The sequence below is a fragment of the Echinops telfairi genome, unplaced genomic scaffold, assembly GCF_000313985.2.
Source record: "Echinops telfairi isolate 266 unplaced genomic scaffold, ASM31398v2 ScPeMD7_4;HRSCAF=17, whole genome shotgun sequence".
Classification (NCBI taxonomy): Eukaryota; Metazoa; Chordata; class Mammalia; order Afrosoricida; family Tenrecidae; genus Echinops; species Echinops telfairi.
In genome coordinates this window covers 5,560,967-5,576,310 of record NW_022103900.1, presented here as the reverse complement: position 1 = coordinate 5,576,310, position 15,344 = coordinate 5,560,967, and the positions used below count along the sequence as shown (strand labels likewise).

General features: G+C 44.1%; 1 protein-coding gene across 5 annotated transcripts in view; it reads left to right on the top strand.

The window, feature by feature from the left end:
* The window catches only part of NOSTRIN (nitric oxide synthase trafficking), a 65,870-nt gene that overhangs the window by 3,929 nt on the left and 46,597 nt on the right, over window positions 1-15,344 (top strand). For 3 of the 5 annotated variants that reach the window (XM_045299113.1, XM_004703907.2, XM_045299125.1), the window contains exons 1-2: window positions 3,757-3,774; window positions 6,559-6,644. The exons of 1 other annotated variant lie outside the window; for it this stretch is intronic. Coding sequence is in view for 1 of the 4 variants with exons in the window: in XM_045299120.1 (XP_045155055.1) it covers window positions 6,559-6,644 (86 nt within the window). In the remaining 3 variants the exon portion in view is untranslated. Of the gene's footprint in view, window positions 1-3,756; window positions 3,775-6,558; window positions 6,645-15,344 lie in introns of those variants that run through there. One more of the 5 variants, XM_045299120.1, reaches the window with a different exon arrangement.

The window sequence follows — 15,344 nt, the reverse complement described above, 5'->3', positions numbered from 1 at the left end:
CACACACACACACACACACACACACACACACACACGATGCTCTTTGGGGTCAGCTTTACACAAGTCCGCTTTTCATAGCTTTTGTCTTTGCGTAGATGGTGACAGGCAGAGATTCACGGCTGCTGCATGAGGGATCGTGCTGAGATCCTGGAAATCTTCTTTCCTCTCTTCTCCTCCATGCCACCTTTATCTCAGTCCAGATCAGGGTTTTTCTGAGAGTTTCCTGCACATTGTATAAAGGGTCAAAGATGAAGACTATCTCTGCTGCTATTACAAATGCAACCTCCTAACTCTTATCTGATCATCAATATAACAACACTGTGGTCTATTGAAGAGCTGGCCACCTGGGACTTGGGGGATGGGTTGGAGGTGTGTCAGCCATACTCCCCAGGGTGTGGCTGAGGTGGGTCCATAAGAGAGTTGCCACTGCCTTGAACACACTTACCCATTAGTTTCACGCTACAAATGCCATCGAGCTCATTCTGACCCACGGTGACGGAGTACAGCCATGCTAACTGTGCTCTATGGTTATAGCTACGATAGATATGCACCCACACACACACACACACACACACAGACACTAGGTGTTTTTAAAAGTGTGCATAAAATTACAATATCTTCTGTGTCATTTTCCCGCTAATGTTTTGATGACCCCTCATATATATAATTTGGGGAGGGGGTGAGAATGTGCACATCAAACATTCATGAATGGCGCGATTTCCACGTGTGCCCTTTCCTGACATTGCTGACATCCTCCAGGGTGTCTGAGCTTCCTCGTTATCTTTTTCCAAACTTATGCAACATCAGCACCCATTCACTGACTGTTCCAAGTGGCATTTTCTTTTTTTAAAGCATGTTAAAGAGGTCTTTCCGGTTTACCCAATGCAGCACATCCTTTGATTTCCTCATGGCTGCTTCCAAAAGTATTGGTCCTGAACCCAAGCAAAAGAACTCCTTGATGTTGACAACCTTTCTCCGTGTCGCCTCATAGCTCTCAGGGGTCCGCTTGTGAGCATGCTTGCTTTCTTGGTGTTGGAGCCAGCCATGCTGAAGGCTGTCGCCTCTAATCTTCCTTCAAGGCCTTGTTCAGAAGGCAGAGTTGTGGCATCTGCTCAGGGTAGCCTGTCAGTGAGTCTTCCTCGATCCTGACCTCACCGTCTTCTCTTCATAATCCAAATTCTTGGATTATTTGCTCAGCATATTGAGTAAGTAAGGTAAAAAGATACAGCCCTGGTGTGCACACACACCTTTCCTGATTCTAAAACATGCGGTGCCCTCTTGTTCTGTTTGATAGGATCACAATCAAGTGCTCTGAACGCTATTCTTCAAGTGTTAGCAGTTATTTGTTGTGATCCACACAGGCAATGTCTTTGCATAAGCAAGAAAACCCATCATGCTGGTGTTCTCTGCTTTCCAGCCGGGGTCTATTTGATATACGCAATGCTATCAGTCCCTCATGCCTGTCCCACGTCGTTTTCTAAATCTGGTTTGAAAATTGGACAGTTCGGTGTCAATGTAGTGCTCTAACCATTTTAAACTTAGTTTACTTGAGTGTGATATTAATGATATAGTTCAATACAGTCTTGGAAACCCACAGAGGGAGTGCTAGTCTATCCTATTGGGTTGCTATGAGTCAGAATCAACTCAATGGCTGTTACGTTTGGGTTTTTTGGTTTTCTTTGGAAGGGCACAAATATGGATCTCTTCCAATCAGTTGGCCAGGAATATGTCTTCAAATATTTTGGCGTAGAGGAGTAAGTACTTTCAGCATTGCATCTGTTTGATGAAACATCTCAATGGGCATTCTGACACTTTCTACATCTGTATTTTTCATCAGTGCCCTCAATGCAGCTTGCATTTTCCCTACAATATCATCGTTTCTAGATCATATACTATTTCCTGAAATTATTGAAACCATTATTTTTGGTACCATGGCTGTGTGGCTGTGTATTCTTTCCACATTCTTTTCGTGAATCCTGCATCATGTTTTGTTTTGTTTTTTGCTCACTGAATCTTTTATGATATACTCTTGGCTTGAATTTTTTCTTCAGGTTTTTTTTTTTTGAAGATTGAGGAATGCCAAGATTGATTTCCCCTCTTGATTATCTAGCTCCAAGTATGTGTTAGTCTGGGTAAAGACTAGAGAAACAAATCCATAGAACTCGTGTATATAGGAAAGAGCTTTATATACATGAGCAATTGAATATTGGGAAAACATCGGAGCCCAGCCCAGATCAAGTCCACAAGTCTGATATTAGCCCAATGTCCAATACCAATCTATAAAGTCCTCTTCGAACTCACAAAAAACATGCAATGATGCTAGATGCAGGAAGATCACAGGCCAGTGGGTGGGAAGACTTGTGGATCCAGTGGCGTTGTAAGCATCGTAGTGCATCTCCATGTGGCTTCTCCGGCTCTCAGGGCTCTGGGGTTCCATGTGTCTTGTCAGCTAGGATGTCTGCCAGAAACTAAGCAGTGAAAGAGAGTGTCTCCTGCCGCCAAGGAGGAAAAAACAGGAATTCCTAAAATCCTTGGGAGGAGGCTGTGCCCACACAGACCCCTATACTCTTAATCCTCAATTGACACCAGATTACATAGCTGCCGATTATGTAACTGCCACAAAGTACTTGCTCATTTCATTATAATACTTCACTTCGTCCTCTTCTTCCTTTATTCCACTTTAGTTACTCTGCATTAAAGAGCAAGTTTCAGAGTCTCTTTTAACATCCACTCTTTTCTTTATGTTCTGTATCTTTGCTTTCTTCATCTTTGATGATTTGTTTTTAAATTATTTTATTGGGAGCTCTTACAACTCTTATCACAAATCATATATCTATCCATGTGTCAAGCACATTTGTACATTTGTTGCCCTCATCATTCTCAAAACATTTGCTTTCTACTTGAGCCCTTGGTATCAGCTCCTCATTTTTCCCCTCCCTTCCTGTACCCCACCCTCATGAACCCTTGATAATTTATAAATTATTATTATTTTGTCATATCTTACACTGTCCGACGTCTCCCTTCACCCACTTTTCTGTTGTCCATCCCCCAGGGAGGAGGTTATATGTAGATCCTTGTAATCAGTTCCCCCTTTCTACCCTACCTTCCCTCTGCCCTCCCAGTATTGACACTCTCACCACTGATCCTGAAGGGATCATCTGTCCTGGATTCCCTGTGTTTCCAGTTCCTATCTGTACCAGTGTACATCCTCTGGTCTAGCTGCGTTTGTAAGGTAGAATTGGAATCATGATAGTGGAGGGTGGGGGGAGGAAGCATGTTTCATCGTTGCTATACTGCACCCAACTGGATCGTCTCCTCCCTGCGACCCTTCCATAAGGGGATGTCCAGTTGCCTACAGTTGGGGTTTGAGTCCCCAATCTGCACTCCCCTCATTCACAATGATTTGATTTTGTGTTCTTTGATGTCTGATACCTGATCCCTTCGACACCTCGTGACCGCACAGGCTGGTGTGCTTCTTCCATCTTTGATGTTCTTGATGTCATTCCACAACTCCTGTGTGTTCAGTCATTAGTGTTCAGTGGGTCCAGTTTGTTCTTGAGCTAGTGGCTCTATTCAGGTGATATATACTTTCTTCAGCTTCAACATGAACTTACATATAAGCAACTGTTCTGCAGTCAGCTCCATGCTTGTTCTGAGCACTGATAATAAACTCCTCCATCACCTTTTTCTACAGGTGTAACCAATGTGATTCCTGTGTATTCTTACCTGGTGATGTCAGCATATATAGCCATGATTTATGCTGTTGATAAAAAGGTATTTCCAATGATTAAGCCGTTGGTCTTACAAAGTTCTATCATGTGATCTCTGCTGTTATTTCTCTCACCAAGGCCATATTCTCCAACCACTGATTCTTCTTTTCCAGCGTCCCAATTCCAGTCACCAGTATCCAATGCATCTTCACTGCAGGTTGATCAATAACTCAGTAAACAGCCTCAGTGTCCTAATCATTGGCCTTAATGGTCAGTGCTTAAATTCCAACAATAGTCATATTAACTGGTTTTCTTTGTACGAATATGGATATTACACCATCTCAGACAGCACTGTACTTCAGGATAGATCTTGGAATGTTCCTTTTGACAATGCATGCAACACCATTTCTTTTCCATTTATCTTTCTTGTCAGGGTAAACCATATGATTGTTTGATTCAAAATGGCCACTACCAAGTCATTTAAGCTTACTAGTACCTAGAATTTCCGTTTTTGTGGTTTCATTTTTTTCATGACTTCTGATTTTCCTGTCTTGTATACTCTGCATTCTGATTGTTAGCAGATGTCTGCAGCTGTTTCCTCCCATGGTGACTACCTGAAGTTCTTATATTCTAGCACCATATCAGATAAAGTTACGCTGCTAGTGATAAGGTTTTCGTTAGCCAGTTTAGCTCAGCTGTAATCAGCCCACCCCGGGTAGCCCTGCTGGCATTTGAAAGGCTGGTGGTGCCATAGCTTTCAGAATTACAGAAAATGTTTGAGCCACCACAGTACAAAAACTGACGGACAAGTGGTGGTAACATGGAAGTAAACCAACAAAAATACGTTTTTCACTGCTGTACTTCTCACAATTTAAAAAGGTTTACTTAAACTTTCCCATTGTATCTTCCAGGGGGAGAAAGGAAGCTTTAGCAATAGCTCGTCATTCAGCCACAACAAACTTTATTTGTAGACAATAACAATGAGAACGTTTGGTTCCCAAGTAGAGACTTTCTCTCCTGACATTCATCAAACCTTTTCTTCATTACTAACTCAAAGCTAAACTAAACTCATTGCCATCGAGTCCAAGCAGCCCTGGCAGTGTTGGGTGCTAACCAAACAGCAGCCGTTCTAAACCACAAGCAGACCCTCAGCAGAAAGACGACGTGGTCTACTTCTGTAGAGAGTTACAGTATTAGAACCCACAGGGGAACTTCTCCCGTATCCTACAGGATCACTCTGAGTCTTCATGATGGAGGTTACCAATTGGAATCCTACTACAAATGGATTTAACTTATTCTGCAGAGAGTTTCAAATTTTGTGGATTGTCCACTATCCTCTTTTGTGAAAATCTTATTTGAGATACACCTTCTGAAGTAGAATTTTTTTTAGGAAAATTGGAAGTTCTGGTCATCCTGAGCTTCTCTTCCACGTAGCAGTGGTGGGCCAAGAGTTCTGCCAGCAACCTCTCCAGCTCACGGCCCACCTCTCTCCTCACTGGGGCAGTGTTGGGTGCCGGTGCCTACAGGCATTTGAGCTTACAAACCCTCATTTGTTGTCGTTAGCTGCTGTAGAATTGGGCCCTCGTTCATGGACACAGTGCATGTACAAGAAGACTGGCTTATACTGATGCATAGCCTTTTCATTTGTTGATTTTGGAAAGTAGATGGTCAGACCTGTCTTCTTTGTCCATCTTCGTCGGGAAGTTATTCTGAAACCTGTTCAGCGTCACAGCAATTCACAAGTCTCTACGACATACAGGTGCCATCAGTGTTGAGAACCAAAAACCCAAACTTAGTGTCACCAAGTTGATTCTGAATCATAGTCACCCTACAGGACCACGTCAGTCACCCCATCGGGTTTCCAAAGCGGTGATCTTATGGAAGCAGACTGCCACATCTTCCCACAGTGTGTCAAGGGGCTGCAACCTGCTAACCTTTCGGTTCTCAGCCAAATACTTTAACCACAGCACCACCAGGGAAATGCCTACACATATTAATATTATTGAGTTCTAAATCAAATGACAAAACCTCTCACATGGAATTCTTGGACATAGTGTATAAATTCTCATTTTACAAATATCTGGTTCAATTGAAAAGTTCCACGCTCTCTTCTAACCTTATTGCTACAATTAAATGGGCTAAAGTGAACGTTTATTCACAAGTTGTTCACTTAGAGTTTTGGCATCTCAACAAGGAAGACTGATGGTACAGGGTTAAGCATGAGTCTCAGGACTATTATTTTTGGAGTTGTGGGGGATACAAAATGGAGCCCGGGTGGCTATGTATTGGGCGGTTATGTATTGGGCTGGTAACCTCGAGGTTAGAAGTTCAAACCCTCCAGCCACCCTGAGATAGAAAGAGGAGATTTTCTGCTCCCTTCGAGAGTTAGAGTCATAGAAATCCACAAGGGCCGTTTTGCCCTGTCCTATCGAGTATCCGTGAGTCAGAATGTACTTGATGTCAGGGAGTTTGGGATTTGGTTTCGGGAAGACAGAATATTTACAGTGGAATGTACTTTTCACCTTCCTGGGGACAGGAAGGGCAACAGGAAGTCAGGTTCCATTTGCACTCCATTGCTAAATTGTTTGCATTTGATCTGGGTAAGGTGTTTGTGTGCGTGTGTGTGTGTGTGTGTGTGTGTGTGAGAGAGAGAGAGAGAGAGAGTTCTCTAGGATCTTTCAGATCAAGCCAGAAAAGACTTAATCATTATCGTCAGAACGTATCCTCGTTGTGGCATGGCCATGTCTACAGTCAGCCAGCATTACAGCAGCATTTAGGATCTAGAGACACTCTGCCTTTGGAAGTACTTATAATCCTCCTGTGCCTTTTTCTCCCCCTGCACCCCCAGTATAATAAAGTGTACAAGAATCTAAAGGAGTTTTCTCAGAATGAAGAGAATTTCTGCAAGCAGGTCACATCCGTTCTCCAGCAAAGGTACAAAATGCACATTTACAATAAACAATGTTTTGTCTAGTTGCACCAAGCAATGTGACTAGAAGAGCGATTACAGGCTGTCCTCCTGCCCAGGACGTGGTGTTATATTGAGAGGTTGGTGGAAGAACGATTCTCCTCTATTGCACAGTTATCGCTCAACTATTGGAAAAATTAAGGTATAACAGGAGGCAATCCTACTGGGGCAGACTCTGTCAGTGCTCTTCATCCCTTGCTGGCAAGCCATCCACTGTGCCCAAGGTCAATGCTCTTATTGGCATTCACACCCCAGTGGCCACTGTTAGCTGACATTTCGGTTTCTCCCAATGTCTTTCTGACCTTTGTGCCCTGAGCTTCGGAGCACGGCCCTTTGGACTTCTGCAGGTAATGGCTCATGGTCGAATGGATGGATGAGTCACCCACACTGAGTATCATGTTTTCCCCACACATCTTTTCCGAATCAAGTGTAAAGCAATTTCTCAACTCAGTCAAGAAAGTTACAGAAGTCTCAGCTTAAAACTAGAAAGCACTAGTATCGCATAGGTGGAAAGGGGTCTTTCCGGCCATTTTACTATCTCTACGTAGCCAGTTCTGTAACCAGTTGCTCTGCTGAGATATTCAGAAGAGATTGTTCATTATTTTTTTGGTAACTCAGTCCAAATTTTAAAAGCCTACACATGGCCAGAACAACAAAGCCACATATCAATGATATGTGGCATTAGGAGGTCAAGAGCAGAGAAGCACATGAGCTTTATTGAGACCAATAAGAAAAGCCAAGAAAAGATACAGAAGAGACCAAATAGGATTATATAAAGAAAGTAACTCTGTCTCAAAAGGTCAAAAAAAAGAAAGAGACAAAGAAAGAAATGATTTCCTAACAGCCATCTGCTTTGATTCCATGGAAAACAAAGGGAGAGGACCGGTCTGGTAGATTTCTTCTCTCTGACATCTTTTGTAAATTTCAGTCCTATAGGACTTCTTTTTCCATCGCTAAGAAAATGACTGGAAGTAAGAGGAGTAAACTCTTATAACAATTCAACCGTTATCTGGATCAGAAAGTGCCTCCCCCCTACAGTTCAGAGAAAGATGTCTGCCGGCATTAACCATGGAGACCAATAAGATGTGGGTTGCAGGATGCTGGGTTTAGAGTATCTGATGTCACTGTTTCAAATTAATGCCTGGTGTAATGCTGTGAAGATGGACGGCAGGTGATCTAAAAATGCCTGCTGGCAAACAGACTGACTAGTGAACGGAATAAATTTGCTTGAGTCCCTGCTGATAATATGTCCCCTTGTATTTCCCTCGTCCCTTGCTCAGAGCGTGTTACATCTCCATCCAACTCCATTCCTACCTCCTTGGTTTACACGACAGTGTCCTTATTTCTTACCTTTTCCCTTGGTCTGTGAGTGCACATCCTTCCACAGGATCTAGAGTTCTAGGGTGACAAACCAGCACCAGCAAGGGAGAAACATTTAGCTGGAAAAAATATGCCACCTTTCATGATTTTTCCTCCTTACAGGGAAAACTAGAATTTGAAAAATATGAACAGTACCAAAGGGCTGCTATGAGTTGGAATCCACTTGGTGGCAGTGGGTAGGCACTCATCAGTGGGCTATGCATTGGGCTCCCAACAGTAAGGTCAGCAGTTCGAAACCACTAGCCACTCCCTTGGAGAAAGATGAGGCTTTCTACTCCGGTAGAGAGTCACTGTCTTGGAGACCTGCAGAGGCAGTTCTACTGTCCTACAGGGTCATTCACTATGAGTCAGAATCGACTCGATGGCAGTGAATTGAGTCATCGCAAAATTATTTGAAAATCCCTGAGATGAAAACTGCATCATGTACCTACAGAAAACAGCCAGAGAGAAAAACCACTGTCGAGTCTGGCTCATAGGAGTCGAAACGTATAAACAATGGAGGAATGTAATGCTTTGCCTAGCCCAAGGTGGGGAGGGGATGAAGATCTAGATTGTTTACTCAGTCAATGAAATACTAACATTTTTCATCTTTTACAACTGTAAATCTAATCTTGTCTAATCAAACCATTTCCTCTAGACTCAATATGCCTCTTTTAAGCTTTATATTCATCCCTGATAAAGCTTCATCGGCCGAATGGTCCTCACCGTGGAGCCTGGAAAGCTTTCGTCCCGGGTTCAGTTTGGGATGGAGTGGTTCTAACCTGAAGGATCTTTACCTGCACCAAATTGGTATACTGAGAACTGTTTCCTAATGGACACAAAACCAGTAGGTGTGGAACTAGTTTTGGTTTACGGCAGTGCCATGTGTACCAGAGTGGAGCTACACTCCGTGCAATTTTCAGTGCCTGGGTTTTCAGAAGTAGATCACCTGACCTTTCTTCCAAGGTACCCTGGCTGGCCTTGAACTTCCAACCTTTCAGTTAGCTGTCAATTGTGTTGACCATTTGCCTCCAGGGACTCCAAAGGGCACAACTGACAGACTCTCAATCTGACTATGCGCATACTGCATTTTCTTGAGTGTAGTCCTTCCTGCCTGTCAGCTGGCAAAGACAGAAGTCGTCTCCCGTCCAGGACTGAGGGGTGATTTTGCAGTCTCTTCCTCCTCCTACTGTGTTTGACCTGAGTCAACATGATTACCGTCGCTGAATGACGACAGCACAGCTGGGATGACGCTTCCTGTCACCCGCCCCCCCTTTTGGTGAACTCGGGCCGACTTTCCTGCATATTAAAAAGGTGGGAAGGTGGTACCACCAGCTGTCCAAACTGGAGCCTGGGATCACATTTCTCTTAAAAGGGTGGGCTTCTGACCTAGTCAACGCTACTTTTTTCTTTGTACTAGGGAAATATTTGGAAAGCTAGTACCCTTTGAAAGACATTATCCTGTTACTTAGGACTATAAAATAATAGGAAACTTCATAGACCAAGTGAAATGATACTCCTAGAAGATACATGCGAGGCATTTCCAATGAGGGGCATGAGGTAGAACATCGTGAAGGCAAATCAACTGGTCTACACAGTGAAAAATCGACTCAGGGAGCCCACGGCTCCTTTGAATTAGTCCCTGGGTGGCACCAGTGGTTTGTGCTTGACTGCCACTCGAAAGCGGAGTGGTTCCAACCCTCCCAGCAGCATGGCAGAGGCAGACCTGGTGATCTGCTTCTGTGTGCAGATCACAGACGAGGAAATCTATGGAGTTCTGCAATGAATGCCCTGGGTTCCCACGAGTCAGAAACGAGAGCCCGTGGTGATGGATTTGATTTTGGTTGGAATTAGGAGTGCCTGGCATATAAAAGGGGAGCCCTGGTGATGCTGTGGGTTAGGCATTGGGCTGCTAACTTCAAGGTCAGCAGTTCAAATCCACCAGCTGCTCCAGGGCAGAAAATTGAGGCTGTCTGCTACCATAAAGATGTGTATATAGGGTCGGTATGAATCAGAAACAACAAGAAGCCAATTGGTTTGGTTTGGTACTTACAAAAAGGAGCCCTAGTGAGTAGCAGGTTAAACATTGAGTCACTAACAACAAGATTAGTTAGTTCAGACACCTCTGGCACCCCACGAAATAGAGATAATGCTGTCTGCTCCTGTAATGATTTCTAGTCTCAGAAACACTATCAGCCTCCTCTGTCCCATAGAGTTACAGAATCTGAATCAACTCGATGGCAGTGGGTTTCCCTTTGGCACATAAAAGGCATACAGTAAATACATGTCCATTGGATTAATAAGTAACTGAGAACATGGGGTGGGTTTATATTTGTGTTATTACACCTGAAGTATTAGAACAAGGTCTTTCCTATCCTTTGATACCTGCCTTTCCTGACATCTGGTTTAGGAGTCTGTTGACAGGCCGGTCTGCTCAGCAGCGCTCCGAGTCAGCAAGGAGAATACAGGAGACCGCTTTGCCATCAAGCCCGGAGTCAGATAGTGTTTCCTTTCAAAGCTCAGCTGCTCTCTGCCATGTGTTCTAATTGGAGATGATAGAAAAGTGAGGTTGTTATTGAAACACCTTTTTGCCTGGATATTCTGCAATTTATCCTCATGCTTAGCCTCATCTAGCCAATTAGTTGCTTCAGTTCCCTTTCTCCAAGGAAGCAGATTAACTCAGATTTAGCCAGAGTCACAGACGCGCAGCGACTCCCAAAATGCCGAATGCCAAAGCCATCACGCTCTCTGTAATGCAACTGCAGATGAGATCTTCAAAGGCAAAGGCACGGCTCCGGGAAGGAGTTTTAAGTGTTTGCCTCCTTGCATCCTCACAGCTAATGTCTGGACTGTCTTTGGAGGGAAAAGTAATTATTCCTTCTGCAAGAAAACGGAAGTTGAGGTTTTCACATGGCAAGCCCAACCACTCAAGGTATTAAAAACAGAAAAGAAAGAGGGGGGTGTGTGAGGGGGGAGTGTAGTGGACCAACTGCTCCACCGGTGATCCGTTGCAGATACTGTCAACAAAGAACAGAATTGAAATGAGATCTGGGATAGGTTTTCCCTTTTCTGCTGTCCCCGTGGTCCTGGATGATCTGAGCTCTCATAGCTCGCTCTCTCATTCTAATGGGATGACTCCTAAATCTCTCCTTCTAACCAGATTCTTCCTGTCGTGACGGGACCACGGCTTGCCCAGCAAGCTCGATCCCTAGGAGCCATCGTGACTCCTTCATCTGTTCTAGCTCATGCCTGAGTCTTCCTGTGTCTAAACACCTGCTGTCTCCCTAACCTTCTTTTTCCTTCTGAGGTCTGTCTGTGTTTTTTTTCTGGCAAATATCTCTTACACAGTTCTTCCGCCCAAGGCTACTGCATTACAGCTGTGCAGTGTGTACCGCGCCGAGTCCAGGTTACAGAGTACGGCCCTGTCTGAGAGGGGGACTAGAAGTGCAAATCCAATCTACTCTCAGTGATGAATTTTCACGCTGCCTCACAGCTGCAACCATTCAGAGGGTGGCGTTGTTCCTTAGGGGGCTGGAAAGCAGGGACCACAAGAACCACAATCTATTTTCTCACAGGTCTGGAGGCTAATTGTCCAAACCAGGGTCTGCATCATGTCAGTTCTTTCTGTCAGTCGCTCCAGGTTGTTCCTTGGCTCCTTGGCCCATAGACAAGCTCTGCCTGGCATTTATCTTCCCCCATGTGTGTGTGCATTCTGTTCTTTTCACAACTCAAAAATGATTACATTAGAAGGACAGTGCCTGGGTGTTGAAGGCTTGTCTTAAAACAAACATCCATCTAAATGAGGTGTCAACTAAGTGTACGTCGAAGAAGCACACCGACCTGTGTGATCCAAGGATTGGAAATAATAAAATACAAAGCTGAAGGCGGGAATGGTATCTGAGTTTCAATTCTGAACACCTAGTTTGCAGCAGGCTGGGGATGACAATGGAAACCCAAATCCATTTGCAGAGTCTCCACATGGAATCCTCTCTCACCATGGTACAGGGATGCCAAAGGCCTTGCTATCAGACATAGAACGCTGTAAAATCAGTATGTCAGATGCAGTTAGTTGAAAATATACCACCTTATCATTTGATCTCCCTTTTGACCCATTTTTAAATTTTCAGCCTTTAATATTTTCTGCTTTCTTTTTGTGGTTTCTCTGCTGTGTTTTATCATTGTTGTTGTTTTCTTCCTGGTTGTGTTTTGGATGATTTTCTGCATATGAAATTCAGCATAGGTAACTCTATAGAGACAGGAACTGGACTAATATCTACCTAGGGGAAAAAAGGGGAGAGGAGGCTGGAGGAAACGGGGAGCTAACAATGAGTATGAGAAGAAAATGTTCCAAAATTGGGTGACGATTGGCCAACTCTTCATAATATGATTGAACTATTAAATTGTATGATATGTGAAATATTGTGAATAAAACTATTTAAAATTTTAAGAGTTATTATATTCAGAACCTACCCCAAGTTAGTCTTGCCAAATTAATAAAGAAGGCCCTACTAGCAACAGGATTTTATGTCCCATGTAGGGTAGGATTGTAAGACATATTTGTTGGGGAAACAGTTCAATCCATAACAGAAGGCCTCCTTTCTCCACATTTTCCAAGTTGCCTTGGAAACTTACTCTATGGCAGTCACCTCCCCTTTAAAACGTTTCAAAGACATCCATAGACTTTAGGATAAAATTCAGCCCTTGCAGTAATTTTGTAAAGGGATATTTGCACCGTGCATCCCAACATCTTACTGAACCCATGCATAGCCAGCCCCTCACCACGGGCTCCTGCATTTGTCTCAGCCACATGTCCTTCCAGATAAACCTTCTTCCTTAGGTTGCCTGAAGCCTTTCAATGCCTCCTTCAAGAGCCAGTCATCCTACTACAGAGGCCATCCTTGACCCCAATTCCCAGATCCAGCAAAGCACCTTACAGTTCGGTAGAACTAGAACTTACTTCTACTATACAGAGGGAGTTAACTCAGTTTTGAAATATCTCTCTTGGAGTTTTATTTGCCACATTTTATAATCCAAATTTTAATTGAGCAGTAGTCTCTAAAATTGATTGCATGCTCACTTAGCCTTTAATTTGTGCCATCTAAAATATTTGTTGGAACGTGTATGTCAAATGTTTGTCTTTGACTCATTGGTTGGCCTTCATGGTTACTAATGAAGATTTATTGACCTGCCTTCATGCTGAGAGGGAATCTGAGTAGAAGTGGATTAAACGTCAGTGCATGCCATATCCGTGCTCCAGAATCTGTGACACTTGCTAGAACTCGCTGCGATTGAGCGGCCCTGCCAAAGATAGACACATCATCAGCTTCTTTCTTTTTGGGGGGGGTTCGGGGTGGGGTGGGGGAGGGGATTGGGACAGAGACATCTTGGGAGGAGGGCATGATTTTTCCTATCACCATAACCGGACATACATTTTATATACTCATACATACAATCGAGGAAATGTAGTCATTTTCAAAAGCGTGTCCCTATTACACCCATGTCAACTCCCTCACCCCAACTGGAAGAAAAACAACTATCCAAACTATCCCAAGAATCCAACCCCAGAGGGAAATACTTTTAGAGTTAAAAGAGTCTAGTTCTTCTTTTGCTATACAGATTTGTCTCCAGTGTCACCTGTGTAGGAGTGTGTGTGTGTGTGTGTGTGTGTGTGTGTAGGACTCTAACTGCTCATCATTTCCTTCTAGGAAGTCCTGCTCAGAGTAGGAAGAGAGAGGATCCCGTTATAATCTGCCCACTCTGCCTGGGAATTACGCATACTGTATCCCAAGCCTGTTCTTACCCGTCATTTCTCTCTCAGGAAATTTGTTTGCCTTTCTAATGGGATTGACAAGGCTGTCCCAGCTTCTTTTCAGCATCTAGCAGGAAAATAAACTCTAGCCAATCCCAGGAGGAATGCGGGTGGTAATCATTTCTTTTATATGAATGACTGTTTGACAAGTTACAAGGAGTTGGAGATTGAAGATATCCCACACGTCCAACTCCTGCACGATGCGCCTCTGCTCCGTTGTCTCTCCAACGCTTTCCTTGAGTATAGCCCTCACATTCCTAGGTTCTGCCAGTCGCCGCAACAAACTACAGAAACTCACCACTTTCAGGAATCGCCTCATGTGGTGGGCACTGTTCAGTCCCAAATCTGAGGGGCAGACAGAGGTGGGCCAAATGCATGATCCAGAACCAGAAGCCAAAAATGTCCCAAAGCCATATCAGGTCGTCTGGCTTCTCCCCGAGCTCCGTCAGGAAGCAGAGGCCGGGCGTTTCAGGGCCGTCATCAGTTGCATCGTGCCAAGAGAAGAACTGAGTTGTGGACTGTCGGCTCCATGGAAAGTTCTCTCTAGAATGGGAAGAAGAAAGGAAGAGACTAGAAAATGAAGCTCAGTGGGCTTATGAGTAGCTTCTGGTTATTTGAATGAGGAAAGGAATATCCCATGTCTCCGTTTGAAATGACCTCTGCTTCTCTCAGTGTGTTTTGCATGTGGTGTTTTTGAAGGAGGAAGCTGGGCTAAAGCCACTTCTCTCCAGGAACTGGGAAGAAACAAGTCCAAGCAGGGACTGCACACCGTTTGCCCTAAGGAAGCACCAAGGTTCGTCCTGTTTCTGTTTTGCAGGAACTCTGGAAGGATATATACAGGATATATACAGCTTCATGAGACCATAAACACGGACGAGCAAGGTTGCTGTACTTTGTCTCAAATTACAAACCATTTGACTTAAAAAAATGGACAGTTCCCCATATGGTTGTCATTTGAACCATGGACCCTTCTAAAACACCGATTTTATTGAGGGATGTAACCGTGCACATCTGTTCAGATGAATGGCCACCTGGGCTAGAGGTCTGGGAGACTGTTGATTGTAGCTGAGCTCCCCAGCAGGGGAGCATTTATGCCACAGTTACAGGTACTTTTACACCCTCCTCCCCAACCGTATTTCCCCATTTCATTTCCTTCTGATGTGCAGTGATCTGCTGAGGTTTCCGAAATGGCCATTAGGTTTAAAATGCAAAAGTAAAAGATGTGCCGCCTTCTTTGCTTGGTTGCTTTTGAATGCTGGCTCTGAAACCCATTGGGGTCATAGATAAATAAAAGGCAGAGAAGCATGGGGTGCATTTTTGCTGTTCCTATTAACATGGATCCAGCCCCAAAAGGTTAGGATGCCGATAGTCAATATTAGAGCCCCCTTCTCTCTCACTCTTCCAGGCCCTCCAGGCCCTCCCCACCCCTTCCCAGAACCCCTTCCAAAGGCACAGATGCTTTTGAAGGGAGCTTATTACATGAGCACGGAGCACGGAG